The 24,358-nt window shown below is 37.3% G+C and overlaps 2 protein-coding genes across 4 annotated transcripts in view; one reads left to right on the top strand and one right to left on the bottom strand.

The window, feature by feature from the left end:
- Positions 1-13,069: 13,069 nt before the first annotated feature.
- On the top strand, positions 13,070-20,977 carry RLIG1 (RNA 5'-phosphate and 3'-OH ligase 1). 3 transcript variants are annotated; one of them, XM_072401223.1, is made up of 7 exons: positions 13,070-13,208; positions 14,672-14,789; positions 14,980-15,075; positions 15,711-15,827; positions 16,917-17,114; positions 19,291-19,460; positions 20,646-20,977. In XM_072401223.1, the coding sequence occupies exons 1-7, from the start codon at positions 13,110-13,112 to the stop codon at positions 20,823-20,825; spliced, it is 978 nt and encodes a 325-aa protein (XP_072257324.1). In that variant the 5' UTR covers positions 13,070-13,109; the 3' UTR covers positions 20,826-20,977. The 3 variants fall into 3 exon arrangements, with proteins under 3 accessions (XP_072257324.1, XP_072257325.1, XP_072257326.1); XM_072401224.1 differs by having other exon boundaries at positions 15,768-15,827; XM_072401225.1 differs by having other exon boundaries at positions 13,071-13,223.
- Positions 20,978-22,286: 1,309 nt separating this feature from the next.
- CEP290 (centrosomal protein 290) overlaps positions 22,287-24,358 on the bottom strand; it is a gene marked incomplete in the record, with an annotated part of 79,370 nt that continues 77,298 nt past the window's right edge. Inside the window, 1 exon segment of the mRNA XM_072401222.1 lies at positions 22,287-23,187. Within this exon segment, the coding sequence (XP_072257323.1) occupies positions 23,002-23,187 (186 nt within the window).

Below are 24,358 nucleotides of genomic sequence, written 5' to 3' on the forward strand. Positions count from 1 at the left end.
ACTCCTTTTCCCCATCCATTTATCCTTTTTGAAGTGCTAGCCTTAAAATAGTATCTATAGGCCAAACAGATAGATGCACTTGGCCTTCTACCTCACTAAGGCTGGCTTGGCACTGAGGTCCCAAACTCTCTGGCATATTTCAGAACTTTACCTCCTACTATCCTAAAGGCACCTCTACATTAAAAGGGGTGCTACACATGTATAAACCGCTAGATTTGAGGTATTCACTCTAACCCAAAATGCACAATGCTAATTACTTTTAAAAATTATAAACTTCAGTCAAGGAAGATAACCTGGGGTAACCATGCTAAGAAAGAATTGAATTTTTGCTTACATAGTACAATGTGACATAGCAATACATCATGAGAATATGTTCTATGGTACAGAAGAAAAGTGCCTTTTAGCAAAACATCATGAAAAAAAAAAATTCACTTTTACAGGGAGCAAAACACCACACTAAATGGTCATTTTATAAGGAAAATTCAGGATATGAAAGAAAATATATAAAATGGGACACACCATACAATCGAAGCAAAACATTGTAAAAAGCAATTTATTAAAAAGACCTTTCGTGAAAGAGCAGGCTGCAGAACAGCAAAGAATAACCATTTTTCCCAAATAAGTAGTTTTGCTCTGCGGTGTTATAGCACCACAATGAAATAAAAGAATCTGGGGCAAAGGGCAATGGTTTGAAAAAAGCAAGACTGATAATATTGTATCCTGATGTCATAGGATCCAAACATAGACCTGCAACAGCCTTCATATGGTCACTGGATCTGTTCTAACCTTCTGCATGACACACAAAGATTGAAGCTTTGGGATTGTAGTCCTGAGACAATTTCGGTCTAATAGAGTATCTTGCTTGTATCTCATAGATGGTCAGAGGTTTTGTCTGATTAATAATGCACTTTCCACATTCAAATCTATAGGCTATGTCTAATAAAAATCAAAAAGCTTTTAAACGTGTCATTAGTGTGAGAACATTGGTAACATTATAACATTTTAGTAGTGGTAAGCACAATCTGGGAAATTTCAGCATCATATCATCAGCTGATACAAAAGGTCCATCAGGTCAAAAAACCAACAGGTCATTGCCAACATTCGTTAAGATCCAGCATTCCTATACATGTAACAAGTAACAAGGCCAGTTCTCAATAGACAGAAGCAATAACAAAGATGTCAATGAAAACACTTTTGAGCATGGAACTTTGTCAAAGGCAGTGAATTTCTACAGATATATTCCCCACTTCAGGTTTCAGTGAATATGTTTAATACAACACTTGGTCCTTTAGCGTCTTCATATTGTCATTGGAGTACGATGAAACAAAAATATGCATTATATGATAAAATCACTAACATTAGAAATATTACCCCTAGGGCTCTTTCTATGCGGTGATCATCACATGTGCTATAGTGTGAAAAAAGCCTTATTGGCTCTAAATGGAAATATTCAGTAATTAGAAATTGAACATTATATTATTGTTTCTGAACATGTTAACATTATATTAGGAAAGAAATATATAGAAATGGCATTACATATTTCTAAAAAATAGTGTTTGATAAGTTGGTGTATATCTCTGCTCTGAAAAATGTGAGCAGTGCACAAAACTGCTTTCAGCTTGAGAGCTCTTTGTACCTGTATCTCATGGAAACTTAATGAAGCAACATTTTAACTTCAACTAGTGCAGGATTTTTTTTATCTTTCTGCATCAATGAAAGTGACTTATAAAAAAATCAGTGAGACTCTCTCTACCTTTCTTTAATTTATGAACACCTGCAAAGTTATATACCATGACATGCTTGAACTTTGCTCACTTGTTCCTTTGTCATGATGGTATTGCTACCTACATGTCCCCATTTAGACAATATCCACTCTCTTTTTCAGTAACACCCATTACCACATTGCTTCATTGAAGAGTAACCACCATTTAAAGTTTCTTCAAAAACCCTGACATCTGTGTTGATCTCTTAGTTCTTTGATAAGACACATCAGCATTCAGCAGTGTGTGGGGCAACAAGAGAAGTGAATATTATCTTATTTCCAAAAAATATTTCTTATTGGCACTAAAAGTTTGCTGAGAGCATTGCTTTAAGGTAAACACTGCAATTATAAATCAAAGTATGTTCTTATTACAATCTATTCGTATTTCCTTTTCATGTACAAAACACTCAGACTTGACAAATTCTCTAACAGTTCCAGCTATTATTCTATGGCTCTAATTAGCTAATTAGAATGTTTTTTTCAGTACTAACCTGTTTCACCCTTTAAATTCCATCTTTGTTCTTTTTTGTAATATGAATTTTCATTTTCTAACCTGCAGCGCATGGTGACATAGATATGTATGAACATTGTAATAAAAAAATACAACAGGCAGACAGGAACACAGCATGTTTAATTGCCTCCTGCATACCTTCTGAAGCACTGGTAACAGAAGAATACTTGGCAGTCTTCTTAAGATCTAATGGGCAGTTGTTTACATCTTATTATAAATGTAATTTTTGCAGCAGGCAAGCATTAAGAGAATAGTATAATAAATAGGATTATGTCAGTTTGTAGTAATAGATTGATTATGTATGTATGGTGCAATCTGTAGCAACAATGATAATTTCCTAGGAAAAGGTGCTTTTTGCTTTAACCTTGTAGAAGAAAAGCAGAATGCTCCGTGACATTGTACATGTATTCTTTCATTAGCAGGAAAATGACATTGTACGTGTATTGGCACAAAATTGATGGCTGGTTTTGACTGATTTTAAACTTATGTCACTGGGCAAGTAAATAAAGTAAGTAAATATTGGGAAGTTAAAGCACTTCCTTTATTATTTATAATCCATATAACTTGCTGCTGATCTCATTCTGACCTGCATTTGACAGCTTCTATTGCAATACTACCTGCATCTGGGTTCCCTGTTTATAAATGCAGGCCTGAATTTAGTAGCCAATTCAGAAGAATTGGCATATTAAAGACAATGCAAAGTGTGACCCCTGATAATTATTGATAACCACTAGAGGTTCTGTTGCTGGTGACAAGCCCCAAGTATTGTTATACAGAGCAGAGTGAAATCTTTCCTGGTTCCAGTCGTTGCTTCCTTGCTGTGCAGAATGGTAAGTCATCATTGACAGAATCATCAGAAGTGAGTCACTCACACGGCCACCAAGGGAGCAACACATGAAACCAAATGATTTTTAACACTGCTCTGCATAGAAATCCTGCTATTAGGCACAAAATCAATAAAAGAACAAAGCCCTGAAATGACTGGCAGCTGATCGGTTGTCTGGCTGAGAGGTTTTTAAAAAACACCCACATGATACCTACTGTGTATGATACACCTAAAGAGCATTCATTATCATTACTCATTATTGTGAAAAGAAGTATGCAAGCTGCCAAATAACCCTGAGCATGTGTGTAGATGGGGAGTTTCAGCTTGACTTGTATCATACTTGTTCCATGTCATGATTTAGTAATTTATGAAACAAGAAGAATGACAATTCTGATGAAACAAGACAGCAATGGAAGCCATATTTCTAACACTTTTTAAGATTGTTTCTTGTTATTTTTTTCTGTTCTGTTATTACTAGTGCCTAAATCTAGTAGAGGAATTGTGATAAGAACAAAACAAATGATGCGCAGTTCAATGTAAATCAATTTGCAATTTGCTGTCCTGATAAGCATCCTTTCCAATGCACATAATTGTTAGAATAGCTTTCTGCGCTATTACACACATTATCAAATCATATGTAATTACATGGTAGAGTCCTCTGCAAAGCGATGGGTTCTGATACCGCTCTGAAATGTTTCAGAAGAAGCATCAATTGATCTCCCTTAACATTGTTTTTCATGAAAAAAATGGTTTGCAAAAATGCTATTGTATATACCAACAATTAACACAGACTAGGCAAAATAAATTGGCAAGTTTTTTCAAGTATTTTTTCGGAATTAATTTTTCATATATCTTTTATGAGCTAAACGAATTGTGATAAACAATTATCAACTAAAACAATTGTTATGTCTTTCACTGCTAAAGTGAGACCAGCAAACTTGCTTGACAAGAAAGTATAATGTTTTTTGGCAATCCTTCTGGTTATTTGAATATTAAAAACGTCATATTGTTGAACATTGCCTTGAGTTTAGATTGGACTGAAGAAAATGATCGTTTTCAACTTTTTAGAAAAAAAAAAAAGACTTGGACTGTGTCATGGTGTGATAACTGAAAAAAACACTAATAAAGCAGTGTTATTGATACCGCTGTGGTGAACCACTACAATAAACCACAATGTTTTTAATAAGGGGTTTAGTATTGGAGATATACTTTAGTATTGGAGACTACTTAGGTTGATACACCTAAAGAAAGTAGCTGAAAAGATTTTACATTTACAAGAACTGTGACCTAAAGGCCTTAATAAAGATATATCCTTACTTTTCTGCATTTAGGTAACACTAATCTGCAATAAGATCTATTAATACACTGAACAGGCTTCTACTGAACAGGATCTGTTCTTTTGTTTTTGCCATCATAACTTCTAGATCATCAGATATCCCTGATGTTTTATACAATGACTATTTTCAGCCTATGCAATGTGTGATAGAAATAAACGTTTCAAATAGCCATGTTTTTCCTCTCTAAGTAGTCTCCTCCATTGGCTCCCTGTTACATGTACCAGATGTTTTTGACCATGCTAAGGTAGGTCAAATCTCATTCAGGTTCTTCAGTGCTTGGCTTATGGTGTTTTCCACAGCTTCTTAATCTCAGCATTTATTAGATCTCTGAGGTAATGTTTTTGAGAATATGCCCATCTGAGTTCCTGGAATTTTAATGCAAAAATTGCAGAGAGCTAGACTTTTTTCTCTCATTGGATTATGGACAAATTTGATGACTGGCCTCTACCTAGTTACCTCTTAAGCTACATACACACTTCCAATTATTATCGTTGGAAAACGAACGACGAACGTTCATGCACGATATATATGAACGATCGTATAGCACCGATCCTGCACATAGAGTTAACGACACGATCGTTCGTAGATATTGTACACACAATAGATACGATCGTTTGAACGATAGAGGAACTATGTGCACGACAGGAAAGTGAACGGACGTTCGTTCATCACGCATGCTCTGAACATGGACGATCAACGAACGACCGTACACACGAACGATGCTCAACGATCGTCGTCCAATCCGATCCGTCGGTCTGGTCGTTCGTTTCCAGCGACTTTCCTCGTTCGTCGGCGTCGTTGGTTACTTTTTTACGAACGATTTTTTGCCCAATCGATCGTTCGTCGTTCGATTGGAACGATAAAAATTGGAAGTGTGTACGCACCTTAAGTTTCCAGTTTTTATTTTCATGTTGCATCAGATATATGTGTGTTCCGAGCAGCACAACCTGCCTCGGATTTTAACCTCATCATCATTTAGGAACTAGTACACAGAAACCTTAGGGCAGGTCCCATCCTGCCTCGGGATCAAGTGATTCCATGCAGCTCTCAGCATCTGGAACCTTTCAAGCCACTTGGTCACTCACGCTGCAGAGGTGATTCTTAAGGAACCACTGACAGCATGCACCAGTGATCAGTACTGTACCACTCACTGCCACCCCCCTTTTATGCTCCATGGGCTGCCACTGTTAGAAACTACTTCATCTCCCCAACAGCAGTGGTTCCTTGGCATGAGAAGTGGTAAGTGGTAACCGCGCACAACCTCATTGTCAGTCTGAACATAGCCCAAAAAGACTACTGCAATAAAGAGCAGGAAGGTTTTAATTGGACCATCAACAATAAAATGATAGCTGAAACAAGAAAGTAGCATTCAAGTTATCGGGCCAGATTTAATAAAGCTCTCCAAAGGCTGGAGAGGATACACTTCCATCAGTGAAGCTGGGTGATCCAATAAACCTGGAATGAATTTCCTCAAAATCATTTGCTATTTGCAAGCAAATGTTTTGAATCCTGGGCCAGATCCATTCAAAGTTTGCTGGATCACCCAGCTTCACTGATGAAAGTGTATCCTCTCCAGCCTTGGAGAACTTTAATAAATCAGGCCCAGTGTATCCTCACAACAACATTTACTACTGGCAATAATTGATTCATATTTTATTAAATGTAAAAAAAAGCTAAAAACAGGAAATATATTAGCAGCTTTAAAGTAATATGAGCCCTTCATATTTTATTGCTTCAAACACACTTTTAATATTTAATGTTTATTTGTGCTTTAACTAAAATATTGCAAAGAAAAAAAAAACAGTTGTTTACTAACAAACAACCAAATCTCATATGGGCACTTCAGTAATTATATTTTAATTCAAAAGTGTACATCAGGGACTTTGTACAGCAATGATTTGATCCTGGAGCTTTCTGACAAAATCCCTTTGGTAGTTAAATTATAGCATTAAAAAATCTGTTCCTTTTTTTACTTTTTAGGTATTTTTGAAAACGTTCTGCTTTAAATTTTGGAATTAAGGTTGAGAAAGAAAGGTAATGATATACTCTGAAAAGAAGCATTATCTCTAAGGGTATGCAGCATGTTATTGTATACACATTTTCTCAGCTTTGGTATCTAATTTTGTTGAAATTGCAAAATCTGTCATCTAGACAAACAATACAGTTTTTAGAAAAAAGGTGAACAACCATCAATCAAAAATCTTTACAAATAGAACTTTGCAGTGCTGGAAATCAATTCTGTGCAAAAAAAACTTGTATAATAATCTAGCTATACATGTATGAAATAAATCATACATTTTTATTGGGATGGTCAGGGATTTTTTGTTGGTATTTTGATCTATTGATCCACTAAACCTTTTGATGTTTCAACCTTAATTTCCAGTTTACTTCTTACTTTCATTTTGGAACATCATTAGTAATAATATATTTGTTTTGTGAAACCTTATGTCCATTTTCTATAACATTTCTAGCTACTGGAAATTATTTTTAAAAAAACCACTTGGTGCTGCACACCCTGGACAGTGATCACTATAACACATATATAACATAAATGGAAACATACACTTAAAAACAATTAACACAAGCTTCCAAACAAATGCAATTATCTGACCATCAACACGTCAGGTTTTGTACACGATAAAGAGTAGTAATATGTAACTCTGGCTGCTCCTTCTTCTTCCTGATCCAGGACATGAACAGAAGGAGCCTTTTCTTTAATGGGAGAAAAAAAATGCCAATCTCACACAGCGCAGCAAGATTTTTTTTCCCCCCATCTACGTCACCTGACCTTGCGCCTGCTCAGTGTTGAGAAGGATACCGGGATGATGCGGCATATGATCAAAGAAACCTCCGGATGGATCTGAAGAATTTTTTAATTTTCAGTTTAGTTCTGCTTTAATCCATATTATATTTCCCTCTAACCATGCCCCCACTTTCTTGAACTTGCAACTTACCTCTCCTCGCCAGAAATTGTTTTGTTTGTGGTTCCCCACATATCTATGAAACTCACCAGCCTTTATATCACATCTAATCACCTCTTGGGCAAACTTAAAAGTTTAGTTCTCTACACACCCATCTATTATCCTCCATTCCATACTAACATTAGGAATTATTGGTAATGATGGGGTCCAGTACACTAAAGGTACTTGACGATCAGTCATAATTATCAGGTTTTGGTAGGAAGACAATCCTCTACTGCTGGCTTTCCTCCACTCCACTGACTATGCATGTGTTCCTAACCAAAGTACCATATCTATTTCATATGGAGTGGATTGAGACCTCTCTAAAAAAGGAGCAGAGGACTCTGCTTTTGTTTGAAACTCTCAACCTGACAACAGCTTCGGAATTGTTTTTGACACAACTTGGTAACTATATAGAATCCTAGAGAATGACCCTCCCATTTTTACCTAAAATATCAGTACCATGACTTTGAGCTTTTCACAGAAGTAATTAGTTTCATTTGTTGCTTCCTGTGGAATTGATCAGATTTACTTTGTCCCCTCTCGTTAGACATCTAACAGTTAGAAAATATTTTTCATCGTATTTTTACTTATTAGCAGTCTCAAATAATTTTATATCAAATGATTGTAATGTTTTATGCTAAATTTATATATTTTGTTAAAGCCATGTTTGAACTGTTTTCTGTTTTTTATCTTGTGAACCACAATAAATACATTTTACAAAAAAAAAAAGGAAATTTCCATGTATTTGCTGCTATCAGCTTGGCTCCAGAGACATTTCTTTGCTATATGCAGTATACTGTGATATGTCAGGACATTTCATATATGGAAACTCCTATATGAAATGTCTTAGCATGTTTAAAAGGTAATAAGGGGAGAAGCACATGAAATCTCAACATCTCTAGATAGGTTGTCAGAGAAATGAGATAAACAGACATTGGTAGGGGTGTCAAGTCTGCATTAATATTTTTCTCATTACCATTGCCTGGATCCAGTTGTATTCCCTTGTCAGCTTATCAAGTAAAAAGAATCATATCCGTTAAAGGGAGGTAAAATAAGATACTGTTAGCACTGAATCCTAAAGGAAACCCAGTGCTCTTAATTAAAATGATTATAGATTGCTGTGTGATGAAGTAAATTAAAATATGACATAATTTTAACTTTTCAACAGTAATATCTAGGGTCCAACTCTCCGAGGCTTGGAGGGGGCGTTTTTCCTGAGCCTAGGAAGCTTAAAGGGCAAACGCAAGATGTTTTGTAGTGAAGTTAACTGCTTCTGAGCATCTTTTACTGTGTACTGTTCACAGCCAGGCACCCAGGAGTGTTTTCAACCTAGAAAAACCGTGGTTTTTCAGCCTATAGAAACCGAATGATTGGGAGTGAGTTATGTCATCTCAGCCTATCAAGATGATCACAAGAAGGAAGAGAAGAAGATGGTGCCACCCTGTGATTAAACGGGATTAGTTGGCAGGGTGGCACACCCACCACTGAACGCTGCATTGAGTGTCTGATAACCTCTTGCAAACACAACCCCATGAAAACCTTGTTTTATTGGTAACTATTTTAGCAAGCGGTTTTTTTTTTACATTTTTTATTTATTTTTATTCTTAGAAAACATTGGCATCGAACAGCAAAAAAACAGTATGAGGGTCAAGTAACGTGGGTGAAGTCTTGAACAATATTATTGGAAGAAAGTATCACCCCTTTTAGACTATAATAACAATAAGGCATGTGGGATAAGGGTAAAAGGGAAGGATAGCTAGGGGTCACAAAGGGTATGAGGGTAGGGTATAAGAGTAGGTGTTCTGAATCATGAATTATTATTTCCGTAAGACAGCTGCTCAGGTAGGTATATACCGGTATATAGTCAAGGGATTTGATGCAGAGAATTAAGAGAACCCACTAAGGTTCTGAGCACTTAGGGATTTTAAGGCACCTGGGAGAGAATAAATCTGTATTCTGGAGAGTCCTGGTATTGCATCCAATAGAAGCAGGTATTGCGGAACTTCTCTTCGGTGCCATAAAAAGTCAAGGTAAGTCTTCCATAAGCATAATTTGGTTGATCTTGCAAACCATAGTCCAATAGAGGGTGGCACCGACTCTCTCCACATCAAAGGGATACATGCTTTGGCTGCATTACCCATATGTCTGAGGACTGATTTGCAATATGCTTTCTGTGTTCTATCGTGGAGATGAGAAGGAATTTAGCAAGTGGTTTTAAATGTTTACAAACAGTAAAAGTCCTCAAAACTATTTGCAAAAAATAACAGTTTGAGCCTATCTATACTGTGTATTGTAAGCAGGTGGCATTACTTTAAGACAAAGCCAAGTTTGATATGGACAATAAGGTGTTGGTGACAGGTTTTTAAGGTATGTGATGATAGCTTTAAGCAGTACAATCTATTCTGCTGCAGTTTCACTCGGTTTTCACTAACCACCGTTACATGTAAACAAATTTAAGCCACACAATGTTGACCCAATTGAGTTTAAAAAAGCATTATTTTTCCAGCAGCGAAGAGAAATGACTTCTCCGAATCGTTTCATCTGTGACACATTTTGTACAGTGGGGAGTAAAATACATAAGCTGCAGTCTCTTTTTTACTTAGCAGCAAAGCTCTGGTAAGTTCTGTGGCTTCACTTGTCTACCCCTTCTGTCATAAAATGACCACTAACACAGGCAAATTTACTTCTACTGACAACCAATGAAACCTGGACACTTTTCCTCTCATTGACACTATTTCAGTGCATTTTTAACTCCCGCTGACACCAGGGTATTTTTTTGCTCCACTGACCTTGTGGAAGGCTTTTCATGTTAACATGCTCTTTGCATTTGAGCCCTGCAAGCCATTAATTTGGGGCAATTTACTCCCCCATGATCACTAAACTGGCCATTTGTTACTCTGACCACTGATACCACTGACCACTGATACTGATATTGCATTTTTCATTCTGCTGACCAACAACACCAAGGCATTTTTCTTCCCACCGAATGCGCATTTTGACCTATTGACCAGTGACCACAAAGTTTTGTCCTATTTAGGGATGAGCAAGCGAAATTTTAAAATTCGATCTCGCTGCGAATCGGGCCGTTCTCGCTTACTGAACATGTAAGCGAGAACGGCCTGTGTAAATTCGGCTGTCGAGATTTAATTTTGTGGGACCTGCAGGATCAATCCCCTGATTGCTCTTGCAGCCCTGTAGTATGTGTTCTTGGTTAGAGATTCTCAATCCAAGAACACAAGAGTACCGCGGCTGTGCTCATCATGAATGAATTCATCCTGTGATGATTCCCACAGCTACATTCATTGATGAGCACAGGCGCAGTACTCACACTGACAGGAGGAGTATCGCAGCTGCATTCATGAACGCAGCCTGGGGAATCCTCCTGTGCAATCTTCCGATGAGTAAGCAAAATTGGTTTGCCGAAATTTCGCGCACCCATTAGAAGTTCGAGGAAATTTTCATGTGAATGTCAGAGGTCTTCTCGCTTATCCCTACTCCTATTGACTAGCAATGTATGGGGGCATTATGTTACATCTGTACTATACAATTTCCCTCTTCGTTACATACTCCTGAGCGAAGTAATCATTATCCATCATAGCCTCAAGGGTTTTCAAGAATATTTAAGTAAGTTTGTACTTTATTTAAGAGGGACCTCCCAACTTTTTGGGAAAAATGAACGCCTTTTAGCATAACATATGTAGCTAAAGGACTCACCGCCTGCCATGAACACCAGGTAATTTGTCTGTAAAAGTTTATTTTAAATGTTTGATTAAACCCACAAGTACTTTCTTTACTAGCATTTTTCCTTTATGCTGGCTTTTCAAAACAACAATTGCATTCTACTCGAACAAAAGGTGAGTGCAGTGTAATTCTTTTAGAAGTTATCACATCATTTTTGTTGAGAACTACACATTGTACAACCAAGGTATGACTGTGGAGGAGAAATGAAAAGAGGGATTTGGTTCTAAAAGTGGGCCAGATGGGAGCAATGTTTAAGGTGGAACTATACCCAGCTCTGCTCTAACAATGCAATGTCCCTGTGGTGGCCACATTTCCTCACCAGCAAAGCATCTTCCTCTTTTGGCATCATTATTATTGTCATTATTATTATTAAAACGGATTTATATAGTGCCAACATATTATTCAGTGCTGTACCATCAGTTGTCTTAACTGGCCAGGTTGGGATAACATAACTCTTACATATTCATGCTGAGATTGTACAGTGAGCTGCTTGTGTACAGCAAAAAGAGTTTGTCCAAGGAGGGTTAAATTGTTTTATTGCAGAGGAGACAGTGTTTGTTTTTCTGCAATAAATATCCCATCATGGTTGCAATTTTTAAAACGTAGGCATTGTGTCCATGCTCCATAATTCAGCATTGCACTATATATTGTGTGTCACAATTGTACTCCTTTTATTATTATTATAATTTATTTTAATAAACAGGATTTATATAACACCAAGGTGGGGGAAGTTACACACAATAGGATGGGAGATATGTAGTGGTGGGAAGTAGTGATGGTTTCAAAAGACAGAAGACGATGGGTAGGCAAGTTTTTAAAAAAATGGGTTTTGAGTGCTCTTTTAAAATGAGCAAAAAGTAGGAGCAAGCCAAATAGGACGAGGAAGACCATTCCAGAGAGTCGGAGCAGCTCTAGGAAAGTCTTGGAGCCGGGCGTGTGGTGTGGTTATGAGTGAGGAAGTCATTAGTAGGTCATTTGAGGAGCGAGGAAAGCAGCTAGTGGAATATTTTGTTACCAGGTCATAAAGATGGGACAAAAGCTGGGGAGAGATGTGAAGGCAAAGCACAGAAGCTTGAATTTGATTCTAAGGTGAAATGGAATCCCGTAAGAAGAACTGCAAAGAGATGCAACAGAAGAGGAGTGGTGGGAAGGATGGATGAGTCTGGCTGCAGCATTCATAATAGATTGTAGAGGAGAGAGTCGGGTTAGTGGAATACCAGAGAGGAGGAGGTTACAGTAGTCCAGACGAGAGATGATGAGAGCATACAAGGACGTTATTTTTGCGGATCCAATTATTCCTCCAGAGGTTTTCTAGATTGGGTCCTGTGTTCTCCTGGAATCGTCCTTTATCCCGGGCTCCGTCATCTTCTTTGCCCTTCTTCTGCCTTATGCCTACATCACCCAATCTCTCTCTGCTCAGGCTCAGGATTTGGTGATGCAGCTCGTGGAAGATGGGAAAAAAGAGTGCGGATCTCACTGCGTATGCATGAGATGTGCATTTTCCGTTTCTGTTGCGCTGCGGCGATAACGTCAGAAGGGTAGGAGCTTTACCCTTTTTTAACGATTAAAAAATAAGGTAAATGTTACCTTACATGAAGGGTTGTTTAAACTTATTAGTAAGGCAAGAATTTTAATTTAGGTCTGCTTTACCAAAGCTGCCAGTATTAGCTGACACCTTTATGTTTTTTATTTTTTTATTCCGTTTATTTCGTTTTGGAAAAGCAAGTCATTAACATTAATGTAAATACAGTAACTGTACGTTATTCTGATTATTCTAAATTGACGGTGGAATGATACAACTGACTGATTACAACAAGCAACTTCATTCTATCGCCAGTGTGCGGGAAACTACATCTCCCGTCATCCTCCTCGCGTCGCCGTGTGTTGTGGACATTGTGATTGGTCGCAAGAGAAGGGGCGGGCCGGGTAGGCGGAAGTTGGAGTGTGTACATGGTGTGTAATACAGTGCATGGCAGTGATGCAGCAAGCAGGAGCTGTACAGCAGAAGATCCCATGTGTGTTCCTCACTGAGGTGAAGGATGAGCCCTCCTCCAAGCGGAAACATCAGGTGATGTGCTGACAGGTAGCATATCCTGGCCAATCAGTGACAGTCCTCTTTCCTACTAAGATCTGCACCACGTGCTTTATTATTGCCATGTCAAGAAAGGTTTACTGCATATGTCAGCGTAGCAAGTTGTGTATGGTGATTACAAATATATTCACTATTGTAGGGATTATTTTGATCTGACATGGCATACATGTTCATAGATTACCATCAATGCTATACAAATACCATGATGCTATACTATGAAGCTGTATGGCCAAAGGATCATACAAAACCAAATTCAAAAAGACCATTAAAAAAGACCAACAAATCCCTCATGTTTGGACTCCTATCCGTTAGAGTGCTGTGCATTATAAAGGTGGAGATGATGGCTGTGTACCCATTGCACATTTACACATCAGCACTGGCAGCAGCAATAGTGCATTTTGTATGGTATAGAGATAACGGAGACAGTGGCATGATTCTGGCATTTTTTTGCATTTCTATATACTTAATGAGGAACTAAACTCAAAAACAACCAAAAAAAAAAAAACACCTTCAATCCCAGAGCGCAGGCAATCGCTCTGGAGTTTTCTTCCATCGGGTTCTGGTCCTGGTAGCCGTCTTCGGGTCGGCGCTTCAGGCATCTCCTCCTCTTATTCTGGGTTCTTCTTCCTACGTTACCCCAACCCAGGCAAGAGAACGGGTGACGTAGTTGGGGAAAAAACTTGCCGAACTCACTGCACGTGCATGAGATCATCGAGATGTTGGGGCATGCTCAGAAGGAACATCCAAGAGCCCAGGAGACTTTGTGTGCCCATTTGTTCCTAATCACCTAGATGATCAAGAATTAGGGAGCGGTGCTAAGGGTGTTGCACCCTGCAAACAGAATTTTTACATTACATAAAAGGGTTGTCTACCCGTTTATGTAAAGTGAAATTTCTGAGTTTAGGTACTCTTTAATCCAGGCAGTTTTAGAAAGAAAATCATGATTTGCCTTTCACATAGGGGAGTCTGGAGTTCCCATGCCCATAGAGGAGAATGTAGGGTTGTCTTGCCCAAAAGATGAGAGTAGAGAACAGAAGCCTTCATGAAGGTCAGATTTATAATAACATTTATATACAGAAAGCAAAGCATAAATAAAACACAGGATCAAAGTACACTTTATGTTATGTCACGAGAAACAGGAAAGACTTCATGGCTGACCCTTCTAATAATAGTTCTAGCTGTCCTGCTGACCATTGCTTAGTGGTCACTAAATATAAGATAAAACATTCTGAATTTACAGCTCTGCATTCCTGTTTGGGGGCATCAGAAATTACTGAAGTTTAAGAGTCATTTTAACAGATACCTACCTGTAGCTATTTGGAAGTAGTATGGTGGTTCTGGTGTTTCCTTTTTTTCTACTGGTTTAAGTTAACTCTTTGTATCAAATTCTCACCATTCCTGATACACCAGCTGAAACATGAAATGATCCCTGTTTTTAGATGTTTAAAGTGGTGGCTACGGAAACTATCAATCCATTGGCACTGAATGCAGATATCCATAATGCACTGCCTACAGAGAAAGTCGATGGTACATGCTGCTATGTAGCTAATCACAAAGGTAATACGATTCAGCTGTCTTCTATTTTTTAATGTTTTTTTTTGTTTACCTAATGTGTTGTCATTAAAAAAAGCATTCTTTACTCAATAGAACATTGGCTGATGGCGAGTTTGTTTATTTGGGGTCTTGCACTAAATGTCCAGCTAGGGATTAGCTGTATTTGATACTTTGTCTTTTTTTCCCTCTCTAGGTTGCCCATATTTGTGGGCTCGTTTTGATAGGAAGCCAACAAAGCAAGCGGATAAGAAGTTTAAAAAACACGTTTTTTCAAAAGGAAGCTCCAAAGGTATTTTATAGTTTTTGGGTTCCAAAGACCATCATGTATTGTGTTCAGTCTGTTATTATACTTGAAGTCCTGAAGACCTAGGACATACATCCTTTCTTAGCAGTTCAAGCATAGAAGAGAGAAGGATTGTGTTGGGTTTGTGTTTTGGGATGTAGTACTTTTCAACCCTTATCAGTTGTCACATGTAATTTTCATATTCAGTGCAAAGCCAGACTTTTACGGGGTTCAAGGTATAGGTAGGTCACCTGAGAATACAAAAGGTTAAGTCTCAGATGTGTATATTGATCCATACAAATATCCAGTTGGAATAGGTTTACCCACAAACTGATAGATTTTGTTTATTAGAACAAAACATGCTGATGGCAGCCAAATTGTTTTATTAGAAAGGTAAAGGTTGCTGTTGGTAACAGTTCATCTTTCGTTCACATTTTAACAGTTTAGCTCATTCATTGCCGTGGTGTGCATTGCAGATGTGTTGCGTAATAGTGTGTTGGGCTGCCTCTCCAAATGAATGGCATGGCGGTTTGCATGTTACTGTACGTTGGTGTTTGGAATACATGTTTATACAGTATTTCGTAAATGAGAAATGATAGGAAAATAATTATTTGGTGAGTTTTTCTAATGGTCATTTTTAGAATTCATTTGGAATGTTGATGAAGATTTTAGACCTGTCCCTGATTTCTGGATTCCAGCAAAAGGTGTGAAAAGGGTGGAAGGAAAACCATATCCTGATGAGAATGGCCATATACCAGGTACCTCTATGTCTTGTGTGTTAAAAAAAAAAACCCTCTCTGAAGGGTATAGCAAGTGTGTATTTCTCTTTATTTTACTATACAAGGTGTGTTGTTTTCACAATTTTCCCCCATCCTTTACCAATGTTTGGAAGTACAAAGGGAACAGCACTGTACTGGATACCTGAAAAGAACTGTCAGTGGTACTATTATTGTGGAAATAAAGTATAGCATTTAAAAATGAAACATAAAAATGTATAAATGTGTGCTATGCACAGGGGGCATGAGTGTATAAAGGAAAAGGGGGAACTCCATGCACTCTTTTTGCCAGTTAGAGAATAGACCATGTCTGAAACTACAGAAATAGAAGTACTATGTAGCAAGAAGAAAATAAAGGTTTCAAAGTCAAGAGACATTTTAAAGTAAAATAACACATTTGTTACACTCTCTGGAGAAGTTACTTTAAAGAATCTATTTTGCCCATATGCTATCATTGACCTCTCTAACTGGTGGTACCTTGAATAAATTTAGTCTCAAATATCCCAACAAAGACTGAAGTTGGGTTTGAGTCAGTTTCTAAATGCTTAGAAACACCTGCTGTTTGTTTACATTAGCAGGATGATGGGCTGCTAATAAAAAACAAAGATCAAAGTTGTACTTTGTATTTAGAAAAAAAATCTCTCTAAACTCTGTAGCATGCTATGTATACAGTGCAAGAGGGTGGGAGTGTGTAACAGGCAGTGTACAGTGGGTGGGTTTTAATACATTCCAGTGCAAAGCGTTCCCTATGTTTTTTTTTTTTTTTTAATCACCCCTCCCTTTCTCATTACACATCAGTACCCTCGGATGAGACAATTTAAAAACCAGACACATTCATTCTCACATGGACCAGCTATCAATTGCCTTTGTGGCCAGTCTGTATCTCCAGCTTTCCTATGTCTCCACTCCTGCAGGTAGTGAGTATAGGGGAGAGCATTAGGATGGACTCTTGTCACAGAAAAAAAAACACAGGTGGCAATAACCAATAGCAACGTTTAAAGCCCTATGCTGCATTTATGCCTTTTTACTATGACTATGATTACATTTTGTACTGTGATTTTTTTTTTTTAGGTTGGGTCCCTGTGGAGAACAGCAATAAGCAGTACTGCTGGCATTCCTGTGCAGTGAATTACACATTAGGTGTTGCTATAGTACTAAGGCCACGGTTGGACGATCCTGACTCATTAGAGATCTGTCTTGTTCACTTGTCGGATCTTTTTGAGCAAACTCTGGAACTTATAGGAACCAATATAAATGGAAACCCATATGGCAAGTATATAATATATATATATATATATATATATATTAGATAATATATATTAATAGATATATTAGATACAACTTTCTTATTTGTTGGTTAATCTTTGTAGTGATATCCTCTTAAAGTGAAACGAAATTAGATTACAGAATGTTTTTATTCTATAAAGTAGTTTTCTGCTGTGAGAATGTTCAGAAATAGTTTGTTTTAAACCTGGCATTAAGTGTACCAAGAGCAGACTAGAAAATAGTTGTTAATTTTTTTTCCCCCACAGTGGTTTCTTAGCTTTGAGACAACTAGGAGTTGCTTAAGCTACATACACACTTCCAATTATTATCGTTGGAAAACGAACGACGAACGTTCATGCACGATATATATGAACGATCGTATAGCACCGATCCTGCACATAGAGTTAACGACACGATCGTTCGTAGATATTGTACACACAATAGATACGATCGTTTGAGCGATAGAGGAACTATGTGCACGACAGGAAAGTGAACGGACGTTCGTTCATCACGCATGCTCAGACCATGGACGATCAATGAACGACCGTACACACGAACGATGTTCAACGATCGTCGCCCAATCCGATCCGTCGGTCCGGTCGTTCGTTTCCAGCGACTTTCCTCGTTCGTCGGCGTCGTTGGTTACTTTTTTACGAACGATTTTTTGCCCAATCGATCGTTCGTCGTTCGATTGGAACGATAAAAATTGGAAGTGTGTACGCACCTTTACTGTTTGTTATTGCTGTCATTTAATAGTAGAAATCTATAACCATACATCATTAGGTGAAACAATTAGGGTTTGTTCCTGCCAGCCATGCTACCTTTTAGTTTGTTTCACAGTCAGAATGCAAGAAATGATAATGATACTTTAGTTTTAGCCTCCTTGCTAAAGCTAATTGATTTTCTGTATAGGATGGTACATCAAAAAGATACATGTTGCAGTTTTTCTATTCAAGTCAATAAATAAAACCTCTGCAAAAGCAGCATGGCCCATGTGATATCTCATGCCAATACATATTACCATCTCCAAAGTTGATGACATCTAGATTTGCCTTTTTTCCTTTCCATTTTGCCGTGAAAGAAATAATTGTCAGGGTAACAAGAACACAAAAAGACGGTTATGGATTTATTTTCATTGTTAAAAATGTGCATGGCACAAGTCTATGAATATAAAGCTAAATGTAGCTCCATGTAGCAATCAGTATGTGGATCTAACAATGCCAAAAGAATCCTGTGACTATGCTGACAGCAGTATGCTCAGATCTGTACAGATTGGTCTTGTTTTACAACTGGTATTGGGGGGTTCCTTCCCTTTTATTATCTCTGTGTAATGCTGCATCTATTTGGAATATACATATAGAGCATAGGTGCCAAAAACAAGACCCGTGGGGCAAATCTGACCGTCTGGACATTTTATGTGGCCCGCGGTAACTGTGCTCCACCCAAGCACCTGACATTTGCAGGCAGAATGACCCAGTACCAGAAAGCTAGGTAGAAGCAGGGCGGTCCACACAAGTGCATGATTGCGTTGCAGGCAGAAGGACCCCAGTTGCTTCTTCACACTCCTGCAGAGACCCAGCACTACGCACGACTGTATCCTGATCCTGCTGCCAGTAGTATGCTGCTGCTACTCCAGGTATGGAATATCAGTGGGATGCTACATTAGCAATGTCTCCAGACTCAGAGACCCAGGCCTTCCCCTCAAATAGACAGACTAGGATAGGTCAGGTACACCTGTTTAGGATTTTGGCCCATTATGTGATTTGAGTGTGACAGCCCTGATATAGAGCAATATGAACAAGAGCTCCAATGTATATCTCATCTCTAAAAATAATATACAAAATGGGCATGGCTCCCCCCCCCCCCCAAATGCAAAGGGATACAGTACCTGTGCTCTGGGGTTTGTTAGCTTTATATGATTTGTGTTATGGCAAGCTCTTTAAATTCTAGTTTTCCACTTCTCTATATTACAATACAATTGAGCATATATTGTTTAGCCAGGGGGGTAAAAGACTTGAAAAAATGACTTCATAGCTGCTGCTTGTATAATCAGTACTGTTGTTACAGAACATTCATATGTACTACACTAAAGTATCATATATCTAAAGAATGAAAAACACTTGACATGCTATGAAAGGCAAATAATAACTTACTCTGTCATTTTATATCATTCATTTAGGCATTGGCAATAAAAAGAATCCAATTCATCTCCTTGTCCCTCATGGCGCATTTCTCATTAGGAATCTTCCAGCTCTGAATCCTAATAGTCTCATATCCTGGTTTAACCATTGTCAGGAGGGGAAGGTTGAAGGAATTGTGTGGCACTGCAAAGATGGATCTTTAATAAAGGTATGCTTAATGAATTATCAGGAATTGGAAAAAGTCCTAATCCTATTACAAATTTTAGTAGGACTTCAGGTGTATTCCTTTATAAACTAGTATTATTAAACTGTGATCTAGGGTTTCTAAACATCATGATATAATGTGAAAGATCAGCAAATTAAAGAAATAGTGTCTGGTTAAAATCTGATTGAACTGTTAATAGAGCAGACTAAATGGGTCCAAAGGCCAACTTTCCCACCCCTATATTTCTGTGCAGGTAATTTTATATATTCACTAGCATAGGCATGCATGATTAATAGATACATAACCTTCTAAATTGCAGCGTTATTTTAAATCTGATACTTTAAAGTGAACAAAACCCATTCTTTAAAAAAAAGAATTATTATTATTATTGCAGAAGGGACTTTTATTCTGCAAAAAAATATTACCTGCCTGATTACAATTTTTAAACACTTACCTCTCACTGTTCTATCACAGGCACCACCTTTTCTTCTGTGCAAGCGGGAGTTCTATTTGTCTTGGCAGCTGCAGGGGAAGCCAGTATTTGTTGGCTATCTATGCTGAATTGCGCATTTTCTTTTTCATCCTGCAAAAACCCTGACTTAGTGCATGTTTTGAAAGTGGAACTTTATTTCTGTTTTAATTTATTTATTCTGAACCAACATGCAGATTAGAACATCAGTCAAGTCAGAATTCCATCATCTGGAGTTATTAAAGCTCTCAAAGGCCGGAGAAGATATATTTTCATCTGTGAACCTGGGTGATTCAGCAAACCTGAAATGAATCTGGTCCAGGATGGAAAACAGTTGCTGAAAAATGACTTCTACGAGATCCTTTCCAGGTTTGCTGGATTAACAGATGAAAGTATATATTCTCCAGTCTTGAAAAGTGTTAATAAGTCAGGCTTTCATGTCAGTAGGCAGCTAATGTCTTCTTAAGAACAGGCCAGCATTAGCAGCCTCAGAGTACAGGTTTTTCTATCATCAAATATGTCCGGAAGTGGTGGCTTTTAATGTTAACCTGGCAACAAACCACACTTGTTGTAGAGCGTTGAGACAGTATTAGCAATTCCAGATTCCAGAATGGAGAAAGATATTATGCTCAAATAATGAGAATTTTACACAACAAGCTCCTTTCTGATTGGTGCGTGCTGATTTTTGCATTATGACAAGATTGTATCTTTTCTTTTAGCTTCATCGCCATCATCTTGGATTATCCTGGCCACTTAAGGATACACACCTGAACTCAAAGCCAGTTTCCATCAGAGTGAATCTATGTGAATATGAGGAGGCTTCCAACAGTTTATTACCACAATTTTCAAAATTAGATTCTCTGCATTATGACAGCTTAAAAGATGTTTTATTGGACTAAAAATTGAATATTGATAATGATATCTAAAGTGATCACTCTGGATCAGACTTGCTTAGTTTATTTTATTTCAGTCAAGTCCATTCACAACACACCAATCTGCATGCTGAGAATCATTGTCTACAACAGAGCTGCCCTTTGAGAAGTTGATAAAAGGTACACCAAATAAACAAAAAAAAAAGTGGTTTTAATGGTAACAAAAAAAAACAGAATTAAAAAAAAAGGTGGTTTTTTTTTGTAGTTAAAGGCCTGCATCAGGTTGAAATGTTACTTTTATAAAGCCACAATTTCCCAGCAATTATGATTGATCTATTTAAGCTGTATGGGGAAAGTCTCTCTGTGAAAATTTTGGTATCCTGTGGATTATTAGTGCAAGTTTCTAGGAATAAAGTACACTTCTTTCTTGTCTATAGCTACAAGACATGACCACATGTTAAAATGCATCTACAAAAATGTAATTTATTGCCATTTACCAGTCACAAATATGGTGGCTAAATTACCTTTCCACCTCTTTCTTTTTCACTTGGTGACCCTGATGGTAAAATATTTTATCCTAGACTGATAACTATGGAGAAGCCATGTTGTCGTAACAGAGGGGCATGTTCTGTAGTTCGTAGAAGAAAACTGGGAAGACAGATAGCAATATTTAACATTCAATTTAGTACATATGATAATACAACATGAGTGTTTTGGCAGAAAAAGTACTTAGGCCAAAAAAAAAGAAAGAAAATACAGCCATCACATTTAAGGACTGGTAATCTGCAATATATTACTTTTCTGATCCTGAGTTTAGATATATTTAAGATGTTAGAGATCATTCTATCCAGAATAGGGGAAGGGAGCTTTACCTTACTTAAATCCTGTATAATTTCTGTTTGTCCTGTGCTAAATATGTATCAATGATCACACAAAGGAGGGTAAAATCTGGTACTGGTCACTTGAAGTATTGTTATTTCAAAACAATTACAATGATTAAACCCCTCTTTTCCACAGTCCAATCTCCTAGTTCTGTTATGGAATATAAAAACAGAATGGAAGCATATGGAATGGAAGTATATACTGTACTTTGTTAAAACATTTTATTAGTGCTAATGTCTTGCCATAGAAATGGTGTAACAGGAGGACTGCCAACTCACCTATTATTTACCGACATAAAAGAATTGCATTCTTTGGCTTGGGATTCATATTGCTATTCTTTGGAGACAGAAGCAGATGCTCAAATTTGATCCCATTCCAGGGGGTACAAAATGCTCCTGGGCTTCTATTCACCTTGCCTATTTAATTCACTTTCAGATAAATGATTTTTTTCAGACAGAGAGCAGTTAAGGAGCAGAGTACTTTATACCTAATAGAGTAGTTAGGTCACTGTGGATGATCTGTTAAGGCCACATGAGAGATATGTAACCTTGGGTCTCTTTGTACATCTGAACAAGATACAGCCATAGGGAAGAATGCTTTGAATCATTTGTGTGAAAAAAAAGCTTTTTATTTGATTAAAGTACAAAATGCATGTACAATTTTTGTTCTATACAAGCTTATTTAAAGAAACCTTTAGTTCTATTTACATGTACATGTACAGAGATGTATAAATTAAATCTAATAAATACAAAATCTTGACGCTGTGATATTTTCTTCTGTGAAAAATAAGTGCTCCTAAAACTATTAAATGCAGCTTAAAAACTGCAATGTAACATTTGTATTGAAATTATATAGACCTGTATCAATGGCTCTTTTACCATTACAATCCATGCAAGAGAATCAATAAATATAGAATTGTGTTGTGACATCTGCACTTGGAAAATGTCATACAAGTGCACCTATTCAGTAAATCTGTGAAACCAAATGTCAAAACCTAAATCATTGCAAAATGATTATTGGCTTTGGATTACTGCACACTGAGAAAAATCACTCCGCAGTTTGGTTTTTTTAATATTCTTCCCTAGTTAACAAAAGCAGTTATCTGAGATTCTTGTATAACGTTCTGCTATCCTGGATTACAAATAGAATGGTGGTAAAACCTTCCAAAACCTACTGCAGATCACATAGTTTGATTTGGTTGATGCTTACTGCTCTTTGACAACGGATGTGTACTAAATGTGCTTTCTAGGCCATTTAGTTACCTTAAGAGCAAGTAACCTTCCCACTGGAAGTTACATTGCATTGTAGTAAACTGCTATCTTTAACAATCCACGTTAGCTGGAATGTCTACATGAACCCCAAACTGGTCTGAAAGAGCCTTCAGCTTTTCTTCCAGCAGTATATTCTTTTTAACCTCCTCATTGTAGTTGTACTTTAGATCTTCAATCTCTTCAAAAAATGAAGGGTCGAAATTATCGAGTTCTTTTTTCAACCTTTTAATCTCTTCCTGTAACAAAACAAAAACAAATTCTTGATGAGTTCAGAAGTACTTGGAACAAAGATTTACTCAAGATTATTCATTTTAAATAGCCTTGCACATTAAATTGTATCAACACAACTTCATAATACATCACTAACCTTTATTTCTTTATTATTTACTGCCCTGTTTTCAAAAAATGTCTTCCCATAATGGACTTGGATATTAGGGGGCACAATCTACGTTATAGATCTACTTTAAATAGGTAGGTTCTTCTTAACCGGAAAAGTAGGGGAAGCCTTTTGAAACGAACAAGGCTCTATCGGGTATTTTTGCAATATGATTCAAATACTGGGCAGGGTGAGAAACTACCTTATGAGGCTCAATCCAAGCCCAGGCATCTGTGCATCTACGACACCAGAAACTAAAAATATAAAGCAATAAGCTTGCAAAGGACACTCGGAATGTAACGGTGGTCTCTGACAGGCTGAAACAAGGGGTATAAGGAAGGCACAAACGTAGCATTTTCAAATAATTCGGTCAGCTTCAAACAGTTTTTAGGGCATTATTCTGTACTGTCATTATGGTCAATTTCAACACTGAGTAATGAAGTGTAAATGATGCCTGCAGTTCCTTAGCTGTCTTTTTTTATTTTTTCTATTAGGCCCACTTCCACTGATCTTTGAGGAATACCTTTCCCAAAGAGAAAAGCAATGGTGTTGAAACTCTACATAGATTAAAATTAATTTCTAAATAGTCTCCATTTGGTATCTTTTAGACCCTGTAAACGTTTAAAAACTGTGGTTTCTGAAAAAGTTCTTTTGTTCAATTTCATTTTTTGATAACCACTCAAGTTATTTTGAGTTTTCACATTTTTTGTTTGTGGTGATGACTTGGTTTCACACATATCATCACAAAAGTATCTTTAATGTAATGTAGTGGAATGGTAACGCTCAATGTGAATGCATGCATTTTACTTTGGAAAAACAGAATTCCCCTTTCATTGCTACGTTGCAGTGCACACAGAAAAGAAAAAAAAATTGTTTACATTAGTGTAACAGATTGTTGTAATCCTTTAAGCACCACACAAGAGCAAAGCACCAGTTTAATCTGAAAATTCTCATTTTCAGTCCCAGATCAAACATGAAGCACAACATCAATGTGAAATCAAAACTTGTAATCTACATACTTATGGTTAGCT

Source organism: Pyxicephalus adspersus, chromosome 2 (assembly GCF_032062135.1).
Source record: "Pyxicephalus adspersus chromosome 2, UCB_Pads_2.0, whole genome shotgun sequence".
In the NCBI taxonomy this organism is placed as follows: domain Eukaryota; kingdom Metazoa; phylum Chordata; class Amphibia; order Anura; family Pyxicephalidae; genus Pyxicephalus; species Pyxicephalus adspersus.

What these genes read in the sequence shown, in the direction of transcription:
- RLIG1 (XM_072401223.1), top strand. Translation starts at nt 13,110, where the DNA reads ATGGCAGTGATGCAGCAAGCAGGAGCTGTACAGCAGAAGATCCCATGT. An exon ending in TTCAAAAGGAAGCTCCAAAG is followed by an intron (nt 15,076 to 15,710) that starts GTATTTTATAGT and finishes GGTCATTTTTAG; the next exon opens with AATTCATTTGGAATGTTGAT. An exon ending in AAGATGGATCTTTAATAAAG is followed by an intron (nt 19,461 to 20,645) that starts GTATGCTTAATG and finishes CTTTTCTTTTAG; the next exon opens with CTTCATCGCCATCATCTTGG.